The 20,183-nt window shown below is 41.1% G+C and overlaps 1 protein-coding gene across 1 annotated transcript in view; it reads left to right on the forward strand.

Moving 5' to 3' along the window:
• The window catches only part of LEO1 (LEO1 component of Paf1/RNA polymerase II complex), a 34,829-nt gene extending 15,704 nt beyond the window's left edge, over positions 1-19,125 (forward strand). Inside the window, exons 7-12 of the mRNA XM_036116625.2 lie at positions 5,634-5,728; positions 6,298-6,432; positions 7,569-7,704; positions 9,920-10,106; positions 11,916-12,013; positions 18,887-19,125. Coding sequence (XP_035972518.1) covers positions 5,634-5,728; positions 6,298-6,432; positions 7,569-7,704; positions 9,920-10,106; positions 11,916-12,013; positions 18,887-18,991 — 756 coding nt within the window. The 3' untranslated portion in view covers positions 18,992-19,125. The remainder of the gene's footprint in view (positions 1-5,633; positions 5,729-6,297; positions 6,433-7,568; positions 7,705-9,919; positions 10,107-11,915; positions 12,014-18,886) is intronic.
• Positions 19,126-20,183: the final 1,058 nt, after the last annotated feature.

The raw sequence follows: 20,183 nt of genomic DNA on the forward strand, positions 1-20,183 counted from the left end.
TGCTTTAAACAAATTACTAGCTTCTTCCTTCGGAGTAAGTAGCACTGTGGTTTGGTGTTTACAGTGACTACCTCCGTGTGTACTGTGGGTCACGTTCTAGCAACTTCCTGCAAGAGGAAATCCTTCAGGCTCCTTGATCTGTGATAGAAGAATCGTAGACAAAAGGAGAATCTACTCCTAGTGCCTTCCAGTTGCTCTTTTTGACTATTAGGAGAGATTTTTATTGTACTACATTCCTACTAATGTTTCTCTTTGATACCTTATATTAGCTGTCTGTCTGTGAAGGGCCTCTAATCTTCCTTTAATCCAGGAAGATGTAGGTTAAGCAGATGCTTTAAAGCTGAGTTGTACCAGAGAATGAGAAGCAGTTGAACTCGTGGTATTATAATTGGAGCTATGCTTTTTGAATTCTTAAATCCAAAAGATTTCCTGTAAATACTTCATTTTTTCAGTGGATATTGTATATGGTGTTTGAATGTTAAGAAGTAACAGTCTGGCATTCTTAGAATTCAAGGGCTGAATTTTTAGAATAATTCCATCTCTTCAAGTGTGATAGATCTACAAGTATCTAAAGAACCTTATACGAGATGGTTTCTATCCAAAGTGCGTGGGCTTCCAAAGCTTTTCAGTGAAATTTCACTACTCCTTCATCTTTTTCCCCCCCACTACTCCTTCCTCTCAATGAGAAAATGGAAATAGACACCAATAACTTGCTCCAGGACACAGAATTAATAGGCGTAGTTCTTAGACTATTATTTATTTATTTTTTGCTGTCCTTTTCCTTGCCTCTTCTCTTCCCCCATTAGCTCACCCGCTTATATTTTTCCTTCAAGCATGTGTATCTATTGATATAGGGTTAACAGTATGAGTTTTTCATGCCTGTTTCAGTGCCTCTGATATTCTGCTTTTCATTATTTCTCATCATTTATATAAATTAATGTAGTAGGGGCGCCTGGGTGGCTCAGTCGTTAAGTGTCTGCCTTCGGCTCAGGTCATGATCCCAGGGTCCTGGGATCAAGCCCCACATCAGGCTCCCTGCTCCACGGGAAGCCTGCTTCTCCCTCTCCCACTCCCTCTGCTTGTGTTCCTTCTCTCACTGTCTCTCTGTCAAATAAATAAATAAAATCTTTAAAAAAAAAAAAATGTGTTCCTCATTTACTCTTTATTGGTTTTTGCATTTTTGCCTTACCTTCTATTAGGGTGCAGCAAATATCAATATATCTATTTTCAGGCCAAAATCAATATGTCTATTTTCAGGCCATATAATATCAGACTAGTATAGGCATCAAAGATTAGAAATGAGTATTTCTCATTTCTCTCACCAAAACCTTGGTGCTTAGGGGCACCTGGGTGGCTCAGTCGGTTAAGCATCCTGCTCTTGATTTCAGCTCAGGTCATGATCTCAGGATCCTGGGATTGAGCCCCACATTGGGCTCCCCATTCAGCGGGGAGTCTGCTTGTCTCCCTCTCCTTCTGCCCCTCCCCCTGCTCATGTGCTCACTGCCCCCCTTAAATAAATACTCTTTAAAAATATATATATAAAACCTTGGTGTTTAGAGTACCAAAGGTCGATGTGTAACAGACTGCTGTTTTTTAAAGCCTTGGTGTGTGATGGAAAATAACCCTGGACGCTTTGTTTCTTGAGTGATGTTCCTGAGACTAGGATGACCGTTCCTTTTTTTTTTTTTTTAAGATTTTATTTATTCATTTTTGAGAGCGAGAACACAAGTGGGGAAGGGAGGGGTGGGGAGAGGGAGAAAGAATCTGAAACAGAGTCCGCACTGAGTGCAGAGCCTGACGGGGCTCAGTCTCACAACTGCAAGATCATGACCTGAGCCAAAACGGAGTCAGATGCTGAACTGACTGTGCCACACAGGTGCCCCTAGGAAGACTGTTCTTAGAGAGTCAGTTGGTGGTGTAATTAATTCTTTGAAGAATAAGGAACCAGGGTGCCTGGCTGGCTCAGTCGGAAGAGTTATGCGATGCTTGATCTTGAGGTTGCGGGTTTGAGCCCCATGTTGGGTATAGAGAGTACTAAAAAAAAATTTAGTTAATTTTAAAAATAAACTATACCTGGTTCCTTATTATTTATGTATCTCTGTAGGTCCTCCATCTTTAAAGCTACTTTACTGTGTCTTTCATCCCAATAGGGTAAGACCTAGCAGTATATCCTGTCATAGCATTATTATAATTTGAAACATTTTATATAATAGCATTTTTCAAAATGGCTTCTCAGTCACTAATGGCCTATATGTGTGTGCATATTTTTTGTGTGAGAGGGAGGGTAGGAATAGTGTAGATTGTTTTTATCCTTTTATTAAGGAAAATTTTAAACACATTACAAATATAGTGAGAACCGTATAACGAACTCTGATGTACCCATCACTCACTCCATTGGTTATCAGGTTGGACAGTCTTGTTTCATCTATATTCCCTACCACACCTTATCCAGACTTTTGAAACAATCTCAGATATGATGTCATATTTAATTAATGAATTTGATTTTTTTCATCAGCCAGCTTCATGGTTATTTTTTTTTCTTTTTTCTTTTTTTTTTAGTTTATTATTTTAGTAATCTCTACACCCAATGTGGGGCTCGATCTCACAACCCTGAGATCAAGAATCACATGCTCTTCCAACTGAGCCAGCCAGGCGCCCTCATAGTGTTTATTTAGTGAGGAATAAAGAGGAAAGGGGAAAAACTGGAAGAGAACCATTAGGACCCTGTTGCAAAGACAATCACAGCTAACGGTGGGGATCCAGAAAATCTAAGTGGGAAAGGGAGCCGCTGCTTTTCAGGTTGATGTTTGGGGGATAGGCATAGGGAAGCATGGGCTTAGATCTGTCAGTTTTCAAAATGTTGACTTTGTTGCCATCTTGATTTATATTCTCTTTATCTTTGTGAGTATATCCTTTTTTAATTTCTTCATTGCCATTTCAGTGTGTTTCCAGGATGCAGCAGTGATAAACTACATGCGTTTAACGTGCTATATTTTCCTGGTAGTCCCATTGAGTTTTTTGTTTTTTTTTTTAAGATTTTATTTATTTATTTGACAGAGAGAGACACAGCGAGAGAGGGAACACAAGCAGGGGGAGTGGCAGAGGGAGAAGCAGGCTTCCCGCTGAGCAGGGAGCCTGATGCGGGGCTCGATCCCAGGACCCTGGGATCATGACTTGAGCTGAAGGCAGCCGCTAAATGACTGAGCCACCCAGGCACCCCAGTCCCATTGAGTTTTGTTTGTTTTTTAAAGATTTATTATTTTTATTTTTTAACTTTTTTTAAAATTTTGTTTATATGTAGTGCAGTATTAGTTTCTGGAGTAGAATTCAGTGATTCATCACTTACGTACAACACCCAGTGCTCATCACAACAAGTGCCCTCTTTAATACCTATCACCCATCTAGTCCATCTCTTACCTACCTCCCTCCATCAACCCTCAGTTCCCTGTTGTTAAGAGTCACTTAAGGCTTGTTTCCCTCTCTCATTTTTTTCTTTACCCCCTTCCCATATGCCATCTGTTTTCTTTCTTAAATTCCACATATGAGTGAGATTATATGGTATTTGTCTTTCTCTGACTTAATTCACTTAGCATTATATACTCTAGCTCCATCTATGTCATTGCAAATGACAAGATTGCATTCTTTTTGATGGCTGAATAATATTCCATCATGTGTATGTGTGTGTATATATACTGCGTCTTTTTTTTTTTTTTTTTTTAAGATTTTATTTATTTGACAGAGACCGCAAGAGAGGGAACACAAGCAGGGGGAGAGGTAGAGGGAGAAGCAGGCCCCCAGCCGAGCAGGGAGCCAGATGCGGGGCTTGATCCAGGACCCTGGGATCATGACCTGAGCCGAGGGCAGACCCTTAACGACTGAGCCACCCAAGTGTCCCGATATACTGCATCTTCTTTATCCATTCATCAGTCAGTGGACATTTGGGTTCTCTCCATAGTTTGACTATTGTTGATAATGCTACTATAATTATCAGGGTGCATGTACCCCTTCGATACCCCTTGTAACCTACTTAGTAGTGCAATTGCTGGATTGTAAGATAGTTCTATTTTTTAACTTTTTTAAGTTAAAAAGTTTTCCAGAGTGGCTGCACATTTGTATTCCCACCAACAGTGTAAGAGGGCTCCCCTTTCTCTACATCCTCGCCAACACCTGTTACTTCCTGTGTTGTTAATTTTAACCATTCTGACAGGTGTGAGGTGATACCCCATTGTGGTTTTGATTTGCATTTCACTGATGATGAGTGATGTTGAACATCTTTTCATGTGTCTGTTAGCCATCTGGATGTCTTTTTGGGGAAAGTGTCTATTCATGTCTTCTGCCCATTCCTTAACTGGATTATTTGTTTTTTGGATGTTGAATTTGGTAAGTCCTTTATAGATTTTGGATACTGACCCTTTATCAGATAAGTCATTTGCAGTTAGCTTTTCCCATTCTGTAGGCTACCTATTAGTTTTGTTGATTGTTTCCTTTGCTATGAAGAAACTTTTTATCTTGGAGAGGTCCCAATAGTTCATTTTTGCTTTTGTTTCCCTTGCCTTTGGCAACATGTCTAATAAGTTGCTGTGGTCGAGATCAAAGGTATTTCTGCCTGTGTTCTCTTCTAGGATTTTGATGGTTTCCTGTCTCACATTTAGGTCTTTTATCCATTTTGAATTTATTTTTGTGTATGGTATAAGAAAGTGGTCCTGTTTCTTCTGCATGTTGCGGTCCACTTTTCCTAACACCACTTTGTTGAAGAGACTGTCTTTTTTCTACTGGATATTCTTTCCTGTTTGTTGAAGACTAGTTTACCATTTAAAGATTTATTTATTTATTTTAGAGAGAGAGTGATTGGGGGTGGGAAGGAGGAGCAGGGGGAAAAGGAGAGAGAGAGAATCTCAATTAGACTCCCCGCTGAGTGTGGAGCCCTAACATGGGGCTTGATCTCAGGACCCTGAGATCATGATCTGGGCTGAAATCAAGAGTCAGATGCTTAACTGACTGAGCTGCCCAGGCGCCCCATTCCCAATGAGTTTTTAATTTCAATAGGTTTTCATTTTAGAAGCTCTTGAATGTTTTCCAGACCTGCCTGGTATTTCCCCCATATGCAATCAAGATAAAGTTAGACTCTTAACCTCCTCAAACACCTGGGTTTTAAATCTTCCTAGGGTGCTGCATTTTCCTTCCCCATATTTTGGGAGTTTCCCTATTTCCCTGGGCAGAGGTTTTTGGTCCCATATTTATTAGGTTGTTAGCTCTGTGAGAGAACCTGCTTTATAGAGGGAGCCTCAGGCCTAAATTGCTACTTCCTGTGGTCTCAAGTCTTATTTCCTGTCCTCATAGCTCTTACTATGAGTTCTTTCTTAACATATCCCAGGGCTACTATGGATTTAGCATTAACTCAAATGCTCTGGCACTCAGCTTCCTTTGTGATTCCAGCACTAGGAGTTCAGGAGTTAAGCTGTTTTTTCTGTTGTTAATTTATTCAACATTTCTAGATGATTAAAACAAGAGGATTTCAGTGTTGTCTGTTTTTCTGTCACTAAGTGTGTGACAGAAATTCTATGATTATGTGTCTTTTGAGGAGAAAAGAAGCATAAACTGCAGCATTCTAAGGCACTTGTGTTTTGAACCAGGTAGAAAATACGATAAGATGGAGGATACGCCGGGATGAGGAAGGAAATGAAATCAAAGAAAGCAATGCTCGAATTGTCAAGTGGTCAGATGGGAGGTAAGCCCAAAATGCCTTGAAGAGCATTGAAATACCTAGAATGTGGCTAAGAGGGGTCAGACTTTAGAAGAAAACCTTATTTGGGGGATACGTCTTATTAAAGTGTTTCCATTGCTTGGTCTCTGGCATTGCACAGAAGACCTGAGAGAAGTAGATAGGTAGTTGAGGGTCGGACAGGCTGGTGAAAGGCATTAGAAGTAGGCCGAAAATGTGATCATTCTGTCCTGCCACAGCATAGTAGTTTGGAAATGTTAGACCAGCTCCCCTCCTCATCGCACACTGCTCACTCTCAGGTGACAAGTTAGAAAAAGTACCTTTCACTGGGAAAGTGGTAGAGAATGAGTACCCATCAGAGCACGCCTTCCTTCTCAACATGCTTTGTTTGTAAACAGAAACCTACTACATGGTTTACTCTGTGTAGGTGGTTTCTCACATCATGCCACCTTTTTTCTTCCCTTCTGAACTCTGTGTAAGGAGAGAAAGTAGCAGTTGAATCACAATTTAAGTAAAGTGAAATGATAGAATGAAAGCTTTATGACTTTAAAATGTGAAGTGTTCCTTCTTTTCAGCATGTCTCTGCATTTAGGCAACGAAGTGTTTGATGTTTACAAAGCTCCACTGCAGGGAGATCACAACCATCTTTTCATAAGACAAGGTACTGGTCTACAGGGACAAGCCGTTTTTAAAACCAAACTCACATTCAGGTAACTATTATCAACTACTATTTTTACAGTAAAAGCAGTGACTATAGCTATCGTCCAAAATACTTGACTCCTGATTGACGTAACCTTCTGTATAGCTCACCAAAGACCGAGGTATGGTTCTCAGCTCTGAAGGTTCAAAGGCTGTTGTGTCCAGTGCACTAAAAATTGCTGTTTCACAGGGAAACCGGGTCATGATGATAAAACTTACAAGAGACTGTTATGTAAACCACAGTGTTAATTTATTAATTCCAGTGAGTACTATAACTGCCAGGGGTCCAGAATATTTGCTGGTCAGTGTGTCTTTTTGTTTGTTTTAATAAAATTGATCTGGAAGACTAACTGAGAACGAGGTTGGTAGTGTGCATGCAATCAGAGGAAAGGCAATGAGTTGGGTGTGAAGGCTGGGGTCATCCCGTTCTTGAGGCTGCTGCACCCAGTACCTCTCCAGGTTTGTGTCCCCCAAGCAGCCCAGGACACTCAGGTCAGCTGGTGAGAGCATTCCCCGTCTTTAGACTGGTAGGCACTACTCTGAAATGTGTGTATTTTTCTTTTCTTGATTCGAAGCAGATCATCCTCCTTGGGTAATGTTTATCTTTAAAGAGGGCACAATGATCTTGGTTATGACTTAGCTTTTTGAGAATTGTAGTGGTCAGAAGTAGAGGCTTCAGAATCAGATAGACCTATATTTCTGTCTCATTTCCCTTTGTGTGACCCTGAGCAACTTTCTCAACCTCTCTGCCTCCCACTTCCCTGATACATAAAATTTAATAATTATAGAGTAGCTGTGACTGGGAAGTCATTTAACCTGTAAAACACAAAGCATGTTGCTTGGCACTTAGTTTTCAGTAAATGCTCCTCGAATCTATGTATTTACTGATTCTGGAGGGTGATTGTGCCTTGCAAAGACTTTTTTACTCGAGCTTTTGTTTTTTACTTTACTTGTAAGATAAGAATGTTTCAGTGAGCCACAGAATGAAGTTTGGAATCCCTCACCTAGTATATGTAGTTGAGTGTTCCTGCCTATTTTTTTCTAGAGAATAGGAAATGGTCTCTGGTAGCTTGTTTTTGTGATGTTGATGATATGACTGGTTCACAGATGTATGTGGTAAACAGGCATTTTTGTTCATTTCCTGCAGACCTCACTCTACAGACAGTGCCACACATAGAAAGATGACCCTGTCACTTGCGGATAGATGCTCAAAGACACAGAAGATCAGAATCTTACCGATGGCTGGGCGTGATCCTGAGTGCCAGCGCACTGAAATGATTAAGGTGCGTTGGCTAAGCTTTATCCTGGGACTTTTGGTACAGCCATACCTCAGAGAAACTGTGGGTTTGGTTCCAGACCTCTGCAATAAAGTGAATTTCACAATAAAGTGAATCAAATGATTTTTTTTGTTGTTTCCCAGTACATATAAAAGTTATGTTTACACCACACTGTGCAATAGCATTATGTCTAAAAAAATGTACATACCTTAGTTTAAAACTCTTTTTGCTAACCATCATCAGACCTTCTCAGCAAGTCATAATCACTCATCACAGATCACCATAACAAATAGAATGAAAAAGTTTGAAATACTGTAAGAATTACCAAAATATGATACAGAAACACAGCAAATGGTGCTGGAAAAATTATGCCTATGGACTTGCATGGCGCAGGGTTGCCACAAACCTTCAATTTGCAAAAAACAAAACAGAACAAAACACAGTATCTGCAGAGTGCAATAAAATGAGGTACAGCTGTATGTTAAGAATAGCATTTCCCAAAACTTTCTCATCTCTTACTGACGCACCTTTTCTCTCACGTGCCGGCATGAACAGGGAGCTGGATCAATTCCCGAAGCATTTGCCAGACAAAAGTGATGTGGCAGTGGTCACAAAACAGACGCAAGGGCTTGGGTTTCTCTCACCAGGTCCTGACGGTTCAGGAACAGACTGGGGGACTGAAGGGATCTGAACTTTGGTATAGAATTTCAAAGATGATTCAGTGAGCTCTGTCTGGCTTAGAATCTGTGTTAAAAATTCATGGAAATGCTAGAGATGTAGTCTGAAATAGAATAAAAATAAATGGGAAGTTTGGGAACATGCCTGAGGAGAATGGAGCGAAGATCCGTTTATAATGTCCTACCTGTTAGAGTTGCCACAACTACCAGGGAGGCACAAATGTATTCTGGGGCGTAGTCCCTCAGTGATGGGGGGGGTGTCGACACCATGGTCCTTTGGTGCAGCACTTGCTTTAAGAAGCTGAATGCAGCCAAATAGTTTCATTCTCTGATACCTGCTAGATTTCACGCGTTGCCCTGCCTGCTTCATGGGACTCCGTTCCCTAGGGCACCAGGGCACAGTGAGGCGAAGACGCTCTGGTTGCCTCCGGGCCTTTCTTACCGATCTCACTGTCAGACTCTGCTGATGGTCTGGCCCTGGCCCCCTGCTTTCTCTTCTCCTATTTCGTTCATGGAAGCAGGTTAACTAAACCGGATTCATAGTAGTGCCTAGCCCAGTGGTGTGTAGGTGCATTGGCTTTGGAGCCTGACTTCTTGCTCCATTTCCCTGCCTTTTCTCCTCAAGCCAAGGTAGCTACAGGAACCTTCAGACTCTGGTCTCAGCATTATTGGAAGAGCCCTCTGGACCACCTTAAAAGATCCCCCAAGCCCTCCTCCACTTCCCCAGTTTCCATGGAAATGCATAAGGAATGAGCTAGTTTGTTCTTAATCCCGGTTGTACCAACAGTTATTTTTACTCTGTACTCCGTACAACCTTAATGAAAAATTTGCTGCATAGAATGTCGAGCAATGGAGCTGTGTGCAGTAATAGAGAGCAATTAAATGAGGAATTCAAAGAAATGCCATACTATCCCTGTTCTCTCATATTCTGTCTCTACCTTGTGAACACCAGTGTGTGGATTGGCAGGCGGAGTGTGTGGATTGCCAGGCGGAGGAAGGGCGTGACTGTTCTGCTCGGGGGCTCAGGGACCCTCCCCTACCAGCGCCTCCCCGTCCTGTCATCGGGAGCTCTGGGGAAGCTCTCTGGGGGGAGGGGCCCGGATAGGAACCTCTGGGCACCACTGTAGTTTGGTGGAGCCCGAGCAAGCCGGGTGTCTGTCTCAGGGGCTAGCAGACACAGCCTCCCTCAGGTGTCCACCGGGCATGGCCGAGGTTCCTCAGGCTGGTTGCTGCTCTCTGGGCTCTGGCTGGCCGCACGGGGGGACGGCCACATGCAGCTCCCAAGGCCATGTCTGTGCCCGTTCTGATGGGGCGGTTGGCGCGAGGGAGTCTTCTGCCCCTTCACCCTGTGTTGCCTTCACGCCTTAGAACTAAACTACACAGAGTGATCGCTGTGTGTGATAACAGGTGTAAAATGGAGAGAACTGCAGAAATAGGTTTATCCTGGGCTGGGCATTTACATGTTCTTTATAGTAAAAGTAGTTTAAGTGGGCAGTAAACTAGTTCATTTTTTAAAGTTCAGTATTTTATTTGCTTCTTTACAGAAAGAAGAAGAACGTTTGAGGGCTTCTATTCGTAGGGAATCTCAGCAGCGCCGAATGAGAGAGAAACAGCACCAGCGGGGGCTGAGTGCTAGTTACCTAGAACCTGATCGCTATGATGAGGAGGAGGAAGGCGAGGAGTCCATAAGCTTGGCTGCCATTAAAAACCGATACAAAGGGGGCATTCGAGGTGAGTGTGCAGAAGTTAAATTTCATAATTTTGGGGTTCAGGAATTTATCTTTGCATTTGGCCTACTCTGAATGCCCAGTCACTGGATATTTTATTTTTTTTTAGAGAGAGCAGGGTGGGGGGAGGGGCAGAGGGAGAGAGAGAGAGAGAGAGAGAAAATCCTAACCAGGCTCCACACCCAGCACAGAGCCTGACCTGGGGCTTTATTTCACAACCGAGATCACGACCTGAGCCAAAATCAAGAGTTGGACACTTAACCAACTGAGCCACCCAGGTGCCCATGGACTTTTTATTTTTGAGGAACCAGTGTTAATGAGTGACATATTTCAAGGGCTACTGAACTAGACATTGCAGAAGGGTGGGAACTGGTGTCTTGTTCTTATTGAGGGAACAGAGACTTTGAGAGGTTTAGTAACTTGCCCAAAGATGCATAGTTGGTAAGCGGACAGTTCTTGAAACAGGGTCATCTGACTTCTGAGGCATCTGTCTCAACCACAGTACTGTATCCAGGGATTTCCCCACAGCCCGCAGACTAAACCTGAGGTAGAAGACTGGCCTGGTCCCTGACCTGACCCTGCCTGCTCTCAGTTCTGCCACTCTTTAGTTGTATGACTTTTCAAAGTTATAACACCTACCTTCTGTTATTCCATCAGAAAAAAAAAAACCAACCTATTAATATTGATAGTACTTACAAAGTGAGGTTGTTTTGAGAATTAAATGACATAGTACACGTAAAGTACTTTGCCCAGTACCTGGCACATACGAGTACTAAATAAACGTAACCTAAAACCATTGTTACTATTCTTACCAGTCATCAGCTTCAGGCAAGTGACTTCATATCTCTGAATATTGTGTTCCCCATCTGTGAAATGAACTTCCAGTCCTCCCTAGATGAACCTGATAGAGCTTTGGGAACCACTGTACAGTACATGTAAGGTATACCACGGGGGTCCATGCATCCTAGTTTTGTCCCCATCAAGTGACAGATTTTAAGAACACTCAAATTTCCCCTCTCTACCATCCTATAAAACTCCTTTCTCCTTTTCTTGCGGTGACTGCATTTGTTCTCGTGAGCTCTTACACGCTTCTTGCCTGTTGTTTATTTTGGCACTACAGTACAGAGACTTTTTTTTAGTGCTAATTTCCCACAGAAAAGATTAATTGTGGAAATAAACCACATAAAAACTAAATAAAAGCAAAAAAATTGAGGCTGCTTTTAGGGAGAGAGATATATAATATTCAGTTCACCAGAGATTAAAAACCTGACAAGTTCGGTTCCAGGGAAGACTCTGGGTTCCCTTGTGAAAGGGTTGGTCTAAAGTCAGCTGTTCTTGGTTCCATCCTGAGTTTCACCTTGGCTGGGGCATCAGAGCAGAATGTTACTCATCTCCATCTCCTTTTGAAAGGTCCATATGGCAACAAATGGTCTTTACAGGACCGGGAAGCCACCACTTGCTTTTATCTTCAGAGCTTATTTTGGAATTAACAGTTACCCCATGAAAGAATGACTCGGGTGTCAGTAGCTTGTTCGGGAAGAGTAGTGGTGTTTGTGTCTTCAGTGACCTTGCACATAGCCTTTTTAATACTTAAAACTGGTCGGATGAACCATTCTTGTATTTTGAGAGGATAAGTGCTTCACTTCAACATATTAAATCTTATATTTATTTTTAAATAAAAAAATTTTTAATGATTTGTTTCTTCTGGAAAAAATGTACAGAAGGAACTAAAGATATTCATCAGAAGAAAAATCCAGAAATGAACAGATCACCGTCTTTGAAAGTTACTCACAAATCATTCCTTTGCTTTCAGAGGAACGAGCCAGAATCTATTCGTCAGACAGTGATGAGGGATCAGAAGAAGATAAGGCTCAAAGATTACTCAAAGCGAAGAAACTGACCAGTGATGAGGTAAAACCAAATGTATTCAGTGCTAGGAGTTTACCCTGTGTCCTCGAGTCCGCTCACAGCCCAGGAGCACAGACAGATGTCTGTAGGCTTCACTGGAAGTCAGTGAGGTAAATGCAGTGACAGGAGCGGGAGCGGCCAGAGGAGGGTCTGACCCCTGTGCTCCGGCGGGTGTTGGAAGGCTGCTCAGAGGAGACCTCTCGCTGGGTGTGGACAAAAGTGTCTGGTGGGCGTCCTAGGGGGATGGAAAGGCCTGTGAGAAAACGTGCGGGTCCTGCACTACCAAGGCTTGACTAGAAACTGGAAATCATTCAGCGTGGGTAGATCAGGGGGTTTATGTCTTCTTTCTTTCCTTTTTGTTTATTTTCAATATATTTTTTTAAATTATAGAAATAATTCTTATGGTAGAAAAACCTGTTTTTTTCCCTTTAGTTGAAATAGTATTTGAATAGTATTGAGTAATTCAATAAATTAAAATAAGTTTCTATCAAAATAATAAAAAATTATTTCAAAGTAATTTAAAAGTATTTTAACTTATATTTTTAACAGTATCCTTTCCAAATGATAAGAGTACAGGTGCTGAGAAATTTTAAGTCTTATTTTTTTTTTTTTTTTGAGATGTAACTGACATGCAACGTTAGTTTAAGGTGTACAATATAATGATTGAATAAGTAATTGTATATATTGCATAATGATCACCACAGTTAGTCTAGGTAACATTCATCACACATAGGTACAAACTTTTTTTCTTGTGGTAAGAAATTTTAAGGTCCTTTTAAGGTCTAATAGACTATTAGCAATTTTCAAATATTCAGTACTGTATTTTTAACTATAGTCACCGTGCTGTACCTTACATCCCCAGGATTTCTTTTAGTTGAGTCTTTTTAGATATTTTTTTATCTTTGGTGTTCTTGAATTGTACTGTGATATCTCTTTGGTATTACCTTTTATTTTTCTGATTGGGATTTGTTCCTAAATGTGAATTCATCATCAGTTCTGAAAATTTCTTAGTCGTCAATTTTTCAGATATTACTTCTGTACCATTCTGTCTTTGTGAAACTGATTAAATGCATGTTTCCTTCTCTGTCCTTTACAACTCTCATATTTCCCTTTGTCTCTGCATTCTATATTTCTTTAGAGCCTTCTTCTAGTTCACTGCCCCTTTGTTTCAGCTGTGTCTCATGTTGTTAATCTGTCATTGAATTTTTACTTTAATTGTTCTAGTTTTCATCTGTAGAGGTTTAGTTTCTCAAATTGGCCATTTAAAAAATGTTTAGTTGTAGTTTCTTTTTCAAATTGGTCATTTTAAAAACTCCTTCCCCTAACTCATATTTCCAGTTTCTCCTTTTTATGTCTTTAAATGTTTTAAACCTATGTATATGTAGTCTTTTATGTCTGATAATTCCAGTGTCTGAAATCTTTACATGTGTGATTTTATTGCCCATTTACTAGTTCTGTTTCTTGATGACTTATTTCTCTGTGTGTCCTGAGATTAAATGATTGATTTACTTAGCTCAGATTAATGGGAATTTTTGAGGTGTCCAGATTGTTGGGTTCCTATAAAGGTGATTTATATTTGCCTCTGCCAGGTGCATTGGGTATCAGCCACCTAGGATCACTTTATTATTTATTTTATTTATTTATTTATTATTTATTTATTTATTTATTTATTTATGAGAGGGAAGGGAGAGTGCAGGGGGGTGGGGTGGAGAGAATCTCAGGCAGGCTCCATACCCTGTGTGGAGCCCAAGGCAGGGCTTGATCCCACAACCCTGAGATCATGACCTAAGCCGAAATCAAGAGTCACATGCTTAACCGAATGAGCCACCCAGGTGCCCCAGCCACCTGGGATCATTTTAAAGTATACTCTAGGAATGAGGTCTTTTTAGATTACCTGGAAGAAAGAGTTCTGACTTGATGTTATGAATTTTCCTAGAATTAATTTTTTCTGTTTTATAATGATGACTGATACTCTGTGATGCAATCAGGAGCTTTAACTCTCATTGTCTGAAAACAGCTTTCTCGTACTACTTGGTTCTAGGTTTTTTTTTTCCTCCAAAATCTTATTCATTCTTTGAAGAATTCAATTACATACAAGCTTATATATGTGAGAAAGTCAAGAATGCCAACTTTTTGTTTTAAGTTGAAATATAGTTGACACACCATGTTATATTAGTTTCAAGTGTATAATATAGTGATTCAGTAACTCTATATATTATGCTTGGCTCATACACACTTGCTCATGGCAAATGACAGCTCACTAGCCTGCCAACTGTTTTTTTTTTTTAAGATTTTATTTATTTATTTGTCAGGGAGAGAGAGAGAGCACAAGCAGGGGGAGTGGCAGGCAGAGGGAGAAACAGGCTCCCTGCCGAGCAGGGAGCCCAATACACGGGACTCGATCCCAGGACCCTGGGATCATGACCTGAGCCAAAGGCAGACGCTTAACTGACTGAGCCACCCAGCATCCCTGCCAACCGTTTTTTTAAATAAAGTTTTGTTAGAAACCAGGCATGCTTATTCATTTACGTATTGCCTGTGAATGTTTTTTTGCTATAGTGGCAGAGTGGAGTAGTTACGACAGAAACCGTGTGTCTTAACAAAGCCTAAGATGTTTATTATTTGGCCCTTTTACCAGAAAAATTCCCTGACCACTGCCTCACAGAAGCGGGCCTGGGCTTATTTCTGGTTTGCCTTTATACTAAAGATGTAGTCCTTTGGGGTCTGCTATTAATCTGCTCCAGTTGGCCTTTGTCCCCTGTCCTCAGCAACCGCGGAGCATACAAACCAAAGCTGATGTTCACAGTTTGGTGAAGGTCTTCAGGGAGAAAGCGTGCCTTAGTGCTCTACTTATCTCTTGGTTTCACTTAGGTTTTGGCCTCTGATTATGCCTTATTTTCTTGCGATTGCACTGATTTGTTTATATTTTCCCATTATTGTTAGGTATTTTCCATGGTAGGGAGGGATTTTTTGTCATATTGAAGGAAATTGATGATGTGTTTCTGTTATCCATGGTTTTAATGTATTTTGATCATTTTGGTTTTCTGTGAACTATAAACTTCCGTGAGGCTCCTATGTGAAGCAGAATTCTGTGTTGCATTATTGTTTGTTAATCACAACATTTAATCTTTCCCAGTCATTGTTGGAAGTGGCATGCTATGGAAGATAACTGGACAGAAATTATCAAATTATTCTGCAACGTATTTGTTTTAAATTACATAGGAAACATCTTAATGATGATTTTATAGTGTGTTGCACTGTTGGCAAACGGGAATCCTCATCTAAGCAGATGCTATTTTATTTCTTGGCAAGCAGAAACTGTGAATGAAAATTGAGATTTGCCATGGAACTTCTGTTTATCTCTAGTATTCTCAGAAGTGAGATTTTTAAATGTGATCCATCCAGTAGCCTTCTTCTAGGCTGGGAAGACCTGTAACTGCCTGACTTACAAATGCCTCTTGTGAATGCCTCCTAACTGTCTATTATGGGAACTACCCTCTTCCTCACCCTAATACTCTGCTAGGGTTTCCTGTACCCTTCCCTTCCCCTTTCATGACAACAGAAAAATCTTCTGCCTGGACCTCCCATGCCCTGGCCACTTGCTTCTCACTACTCAAGTCCTGGCTGTGGGTTGCAGTGGGAGAGAGAAGGTAAGGTGTCAGACCTGAACTAGGTCCCTCTCGCTGTTTGTGCACTAAGCCCCGTCCAGACGCCATGAGCCTGGGTGAGATGCAGCAGAGCTTGCAAATTCTAAGTTCCCAGAGAAGCACCATTATCAGCAGAGCTTTCTGTGATATGGGGGGAAAGGGCATGAGTCTGGATTATAGTGAACTGGATTATTGAATCTTGGCCACTCGTATGGCCTTGATGAAGTCATCTCATTTCTGTATCTGTTTCCTCATCTCTTCAATGGCATTTATGCTTGCTGCTTGCAAAGTTGTTGCATGATAATAACAGATTCGGAAGTGGGTGGCACGGTAACATGTAGTATCTGAACAGGAAATGCTAGTTTCCCTTCCCCAACAGGGTCTAAGTTACAGAAAAGGAGAAAAGTAGCTTTTTTATCATCCCTTATTTTTGTAAGCAGTAAACAACTTTAGAAAACCTATATAACGTGGAAGGTAGAAAAATGGGTAAGAGGAGAAACTGTGGAAAAAGGAAAGACCCAAGTAGAAGAAACATGAAGACAACGGAAAGGAAAGGATCATGACCAGTCCTCAGCTTTCTTAGATGGAGCAGGTGACCTGCTGAGAAGGATTACTTAGAAGGTAGTACCCAGTGGTCTGTTCCTCTCCCAGCTCCCCCTCGTGGAGCCTCCATTCCCCACCTTGGCAACCCTGCCTTACCTGTTAGAGGTCCTTGCTCTCTGTTTATGGGACCATAGGTGACTTGGAACTAGCATAGCCCCAGCTTGCCCTCTAGTATAGGATTTCCCATGATAGGGATTCTGAATATATTTCCCTGGAAGCCTTTGACATTCTTGGTGTTGGTCTCTCATACTTTAAGACACTCCTGTTTATATATATTCTTAGGTATGTTTTGTGTTAAATAACTCTGGGAGCTGGCTTATTAGTATGAAAAAAATCAATTAGTTTTAAAAACAATTACAATTAGTTACCATTAGTTTTAAATTGTTGGAAGATAATTCCTTCAAAACTGCTGCCATTGCTTTATATGGACTTGCATTCATGGTTATGTTAGCAAACTTCAGTCTAATAGGAATATTTCTGTCATTTGTTGCATTTATACATGGCACTGAGATTTATTCCAGCACAGTTCAGTAGAGTAGAATCCCACGTTTTTAGTTGCACAATATGAGGTCTCCTGAAGGATGCCATTCCCTAAGTCCTGCATTCCTTTGCTGTGCTTTACTGTGCTTGCCTGTAGCTGCTGGGGAAATCAGTCCCGGCAGGATTTCCCAAGCAGAATGCTGGAGCGTTTTACCCCAGACCGGGGATTAGGATTGGTGCCAGTTAGACCTGTTTGGAGAGCCCTGATCATCTCCAGTCTGCTGGGCCCTGCCCTGCGTCCTTGAGGACAGGCTCTACCGCCTTTTACTTACTTACTTATTTTAAAGTTTTTATTTAAATTCCAGGTTATTAACATACAGTGTAGTATTAGTTTCAGCTAATTTAATGATTCGGTACTTCCATACAACACTGTTCTCACCACAAGTGCACTCCTTCATCCCCATCGCCTATGTCACCCACCCCCCTGCCCCCCTCCCCTCTGGTAACCCTCAGTTTGTTGTCTGTAGTTAAGAGTCTCTTTCTTGGTTTCAGGCTCTACCACCTTTGAGAAGTACCATGCCAGTTCTTTAGTTCACTCAAACTAAACTCCTACAGAATTTTAGAGCTGAAGATGTTTAGAGCTGAAGAAAAAACTGACGTTTATGTAGGGAAGGTTGCCACAAGCGGGCTTGCATGTAAAGTGTTTAAAATAAGACTTTCAGTTGAAAATAAATGAAAAGACCAATGGTAGGATTGAATGTCCTCTTTGCCTTTGCTGATGTTGGGTTGGGAGAGAAGGGAAGTATCTCGGTTTGCTCCAGGCTATAGAAGTAGAAACCAGCGAGCGCTAGTCACACCCTGGAGGCGGGATCCATATTCCCGCTTTGCTGTTTGGATAACTTTACCGTTGCCGGCTAGGAAGTAAGTGCAGGAGGACTTCTGGATCTCTTTCTGGATTCATAACCTTCTCCTTTGAATTCTCCTATGGCACTTCAGGTCTGTGGGGTTGCGTTTGGGATAATAAGGCAGGAAGCAAGTGTGGGATGGTATCTTGCTCCTCAAAGAGCCAGTCATAGGGACCATCAGAAAAAGTAGATGATAGGCCAGCTTGTACATCCAGAAGCATTCTCGGGTCATAGCGAGAGCTGCCCGGCCTTCCCCAATTTCAGCCTTCAGACTATCCACCCTGTTTAATTTTTGGTGAGGAAGCCAGTGAAGGCAATTCTGCAGTGTCATATTTTGTATCAATTCATTTTAGTCAATATTTAATATTATTTAGGTGTTGATATATTGAGTTCTATCTGTAAAAATTCAAAACTGAATTTTTTGTTTCTATCAGAACATCGTACATGATTTTAAGTAATGCAGACTTGTGTAATAAGCCTTTAACTTCTTCAAATATTTTTTAAAACCTTTATGATGTGAGTTTTTAGTATATCCAAAATAGGAAATCATTATTTTAAAAAATTAATGGTCTTTAAAATACTGAATGTTATTTTTTTTTTAAGATTTTATTTATGAGAGAGCGCACGAGCAGGGGGGAGGGGCAGAGGGAGAAGCAGACTCCCCACTGAGCAGGGAGCCCGATGTGGGGCTCGATCCCAGGACCCTGGGATCATGATCTGAGCCGAAGGCAGACCCTTAACCGACTGAGCCATCAAGGCGCCCCTAAAATACTGAATTTTAGATAAGAGGTGAAATGCTGAGGAAGCAGAGGAAAAGTTTAATCAGTCACCTGATCACAGTAAAAATATTCAACAGGATTAGTGGTTATAACAGGCAGACTTCTTTGGAGAGCCCTGACCCTTCCCAGGGCAGACCTAGTTTCCAGTTCCCTTCTCCATGTACAAGGTGTCCCTTCCAAGAGATTGCTTATAATTTCCTAGCTCTTCCTTGCAGTCCTGAAGTTGGGTTGTTTTATAGTTAGTTTATAATTAGCTCTAGATAGTTGTCATTTTTTAATGCTTCTAGTACTTGTAGATTTGGAAACTAGCACTGGTTTTATTCATTTGGTGAATGTTCTTATTTTAAAAATTATTTGATTTTGTGTTTTCAGAGGATCATTCAGCTCAGAGCTACTTTTGATAAACCTTCCTAGAAATATTTCCTATTGACTTTCAGATTTTTAAAAATTTTGTTTGTCTAGGAAGGGGAACCCTCTGGAAAGAGAAAAGCAGAAGATGATGATAAAGCAAGTAAAAAGCATAAGAAGTATGTGATCAGTGATGAAGAGGAAGAAGATGATGATTGAAGCACAATGTGAAAACATTTTATGTATTTTTTGTACAGTTTATTAAATACGATGTAAACATGAGTTATTTTGATTGAAATGAATTGATTTGCTTTTGTGTAATTTTAATTGTAATAAAAAAATTTTTAAAGCAAGTCTCTGTTCAGGAAATCTACTTTACCTAAAGCAAGTTGATTCTGTATAAATAGCTTCACAGGAAGTCTTAGGTTTCATTGAATTCATGCTGCTCTGCCCCTCCCCTGCCCCCCACAAAGAAGCCTCCTAGTCGGGGCCAGGGGAAGCAAGTGAGGCATTCCTCTGGGGTGCAGAGTTTAAGGGGCCCAAAAAGAGCTTCTGTACTTATTTCAGTTTGCTATAAGACAGTACCACAAACTGGGTAGCTTAAAACTGCAGAAATGTATTCTCACAGTTCTGGAGCCTAGAAATCCTGAATCATAGTATTGGCAGGGCCAGGCTCCCTCTGAAAGCTCTAGGGAAGAATCCTGCCTTGCCTTGTCCGAGCTTCTAGGGGCTCCTGGCAGTCCTTGGCTTTTGGCAACAGAACTCCAGTCTTTCCTTGGTCTTCACATGGCTCATTTCCTTTTGTTTGCTTTGTGTTTCTGTATGTCTCCAGGTCTTCCTCTCCTTATGAGGACACCAATCAGTGGGTTTAAGACCAACCCTAATTCAGTAGACTTCATCTTAACTAATTATATCTGCAAAGACCCTACTGCCAAATAAAGTCACATTCTGAAGTTCTGGGTATATATGAACCTTGTGTGAGAGGGTCCCTATTCAGTCCATTATAGTAATCAAGATAAATGGTATTGTGATACGACATTTAAAAAAATTGGAACTAATGCAAAAATCCATGATGAACAAAATGTCAGGATTTTACGTAAACAGGATCTGATGGCTGGAATTAGGGTAAGGCAAGTGAGGAGAGTTGCGCAAGTACGGAGCTGGATGGATCCTTGCTTTTCTTAAAATTTTGATATTTTGTTCATGGGTTTTTCACATGAAGTTTTAAAAAACATTGTATTGGGGCGCCGGGGTGGCTCAGTTGGTTAAGCGGCAAACTCTGGATTTCTGCTCAGGTGATGATATCAGGGTGGTGAGATTGAGCCCTTCATCGGGCTCTGTGCTCAGCAGGGAGTTGGAGCCTGCTTGAGATTCTCTCCCTCTCCTTCTGCCCCTCTCCCTGCTTGTGTGT

The sequence above is a fragment of the Halichoerus grypus genome, chromosome 8 (genome assembly GCF_964656455.1).
Source record: "Halichoerus grypus chromosome 8, mHalGry1.hap1.1, whole genome shotgun sequence".
NCBI lineage: Eukaryota > Metazoa > Chordata > Mammalia > Carnivora > Phocidae > Halichoerus > Halichoerus grypus.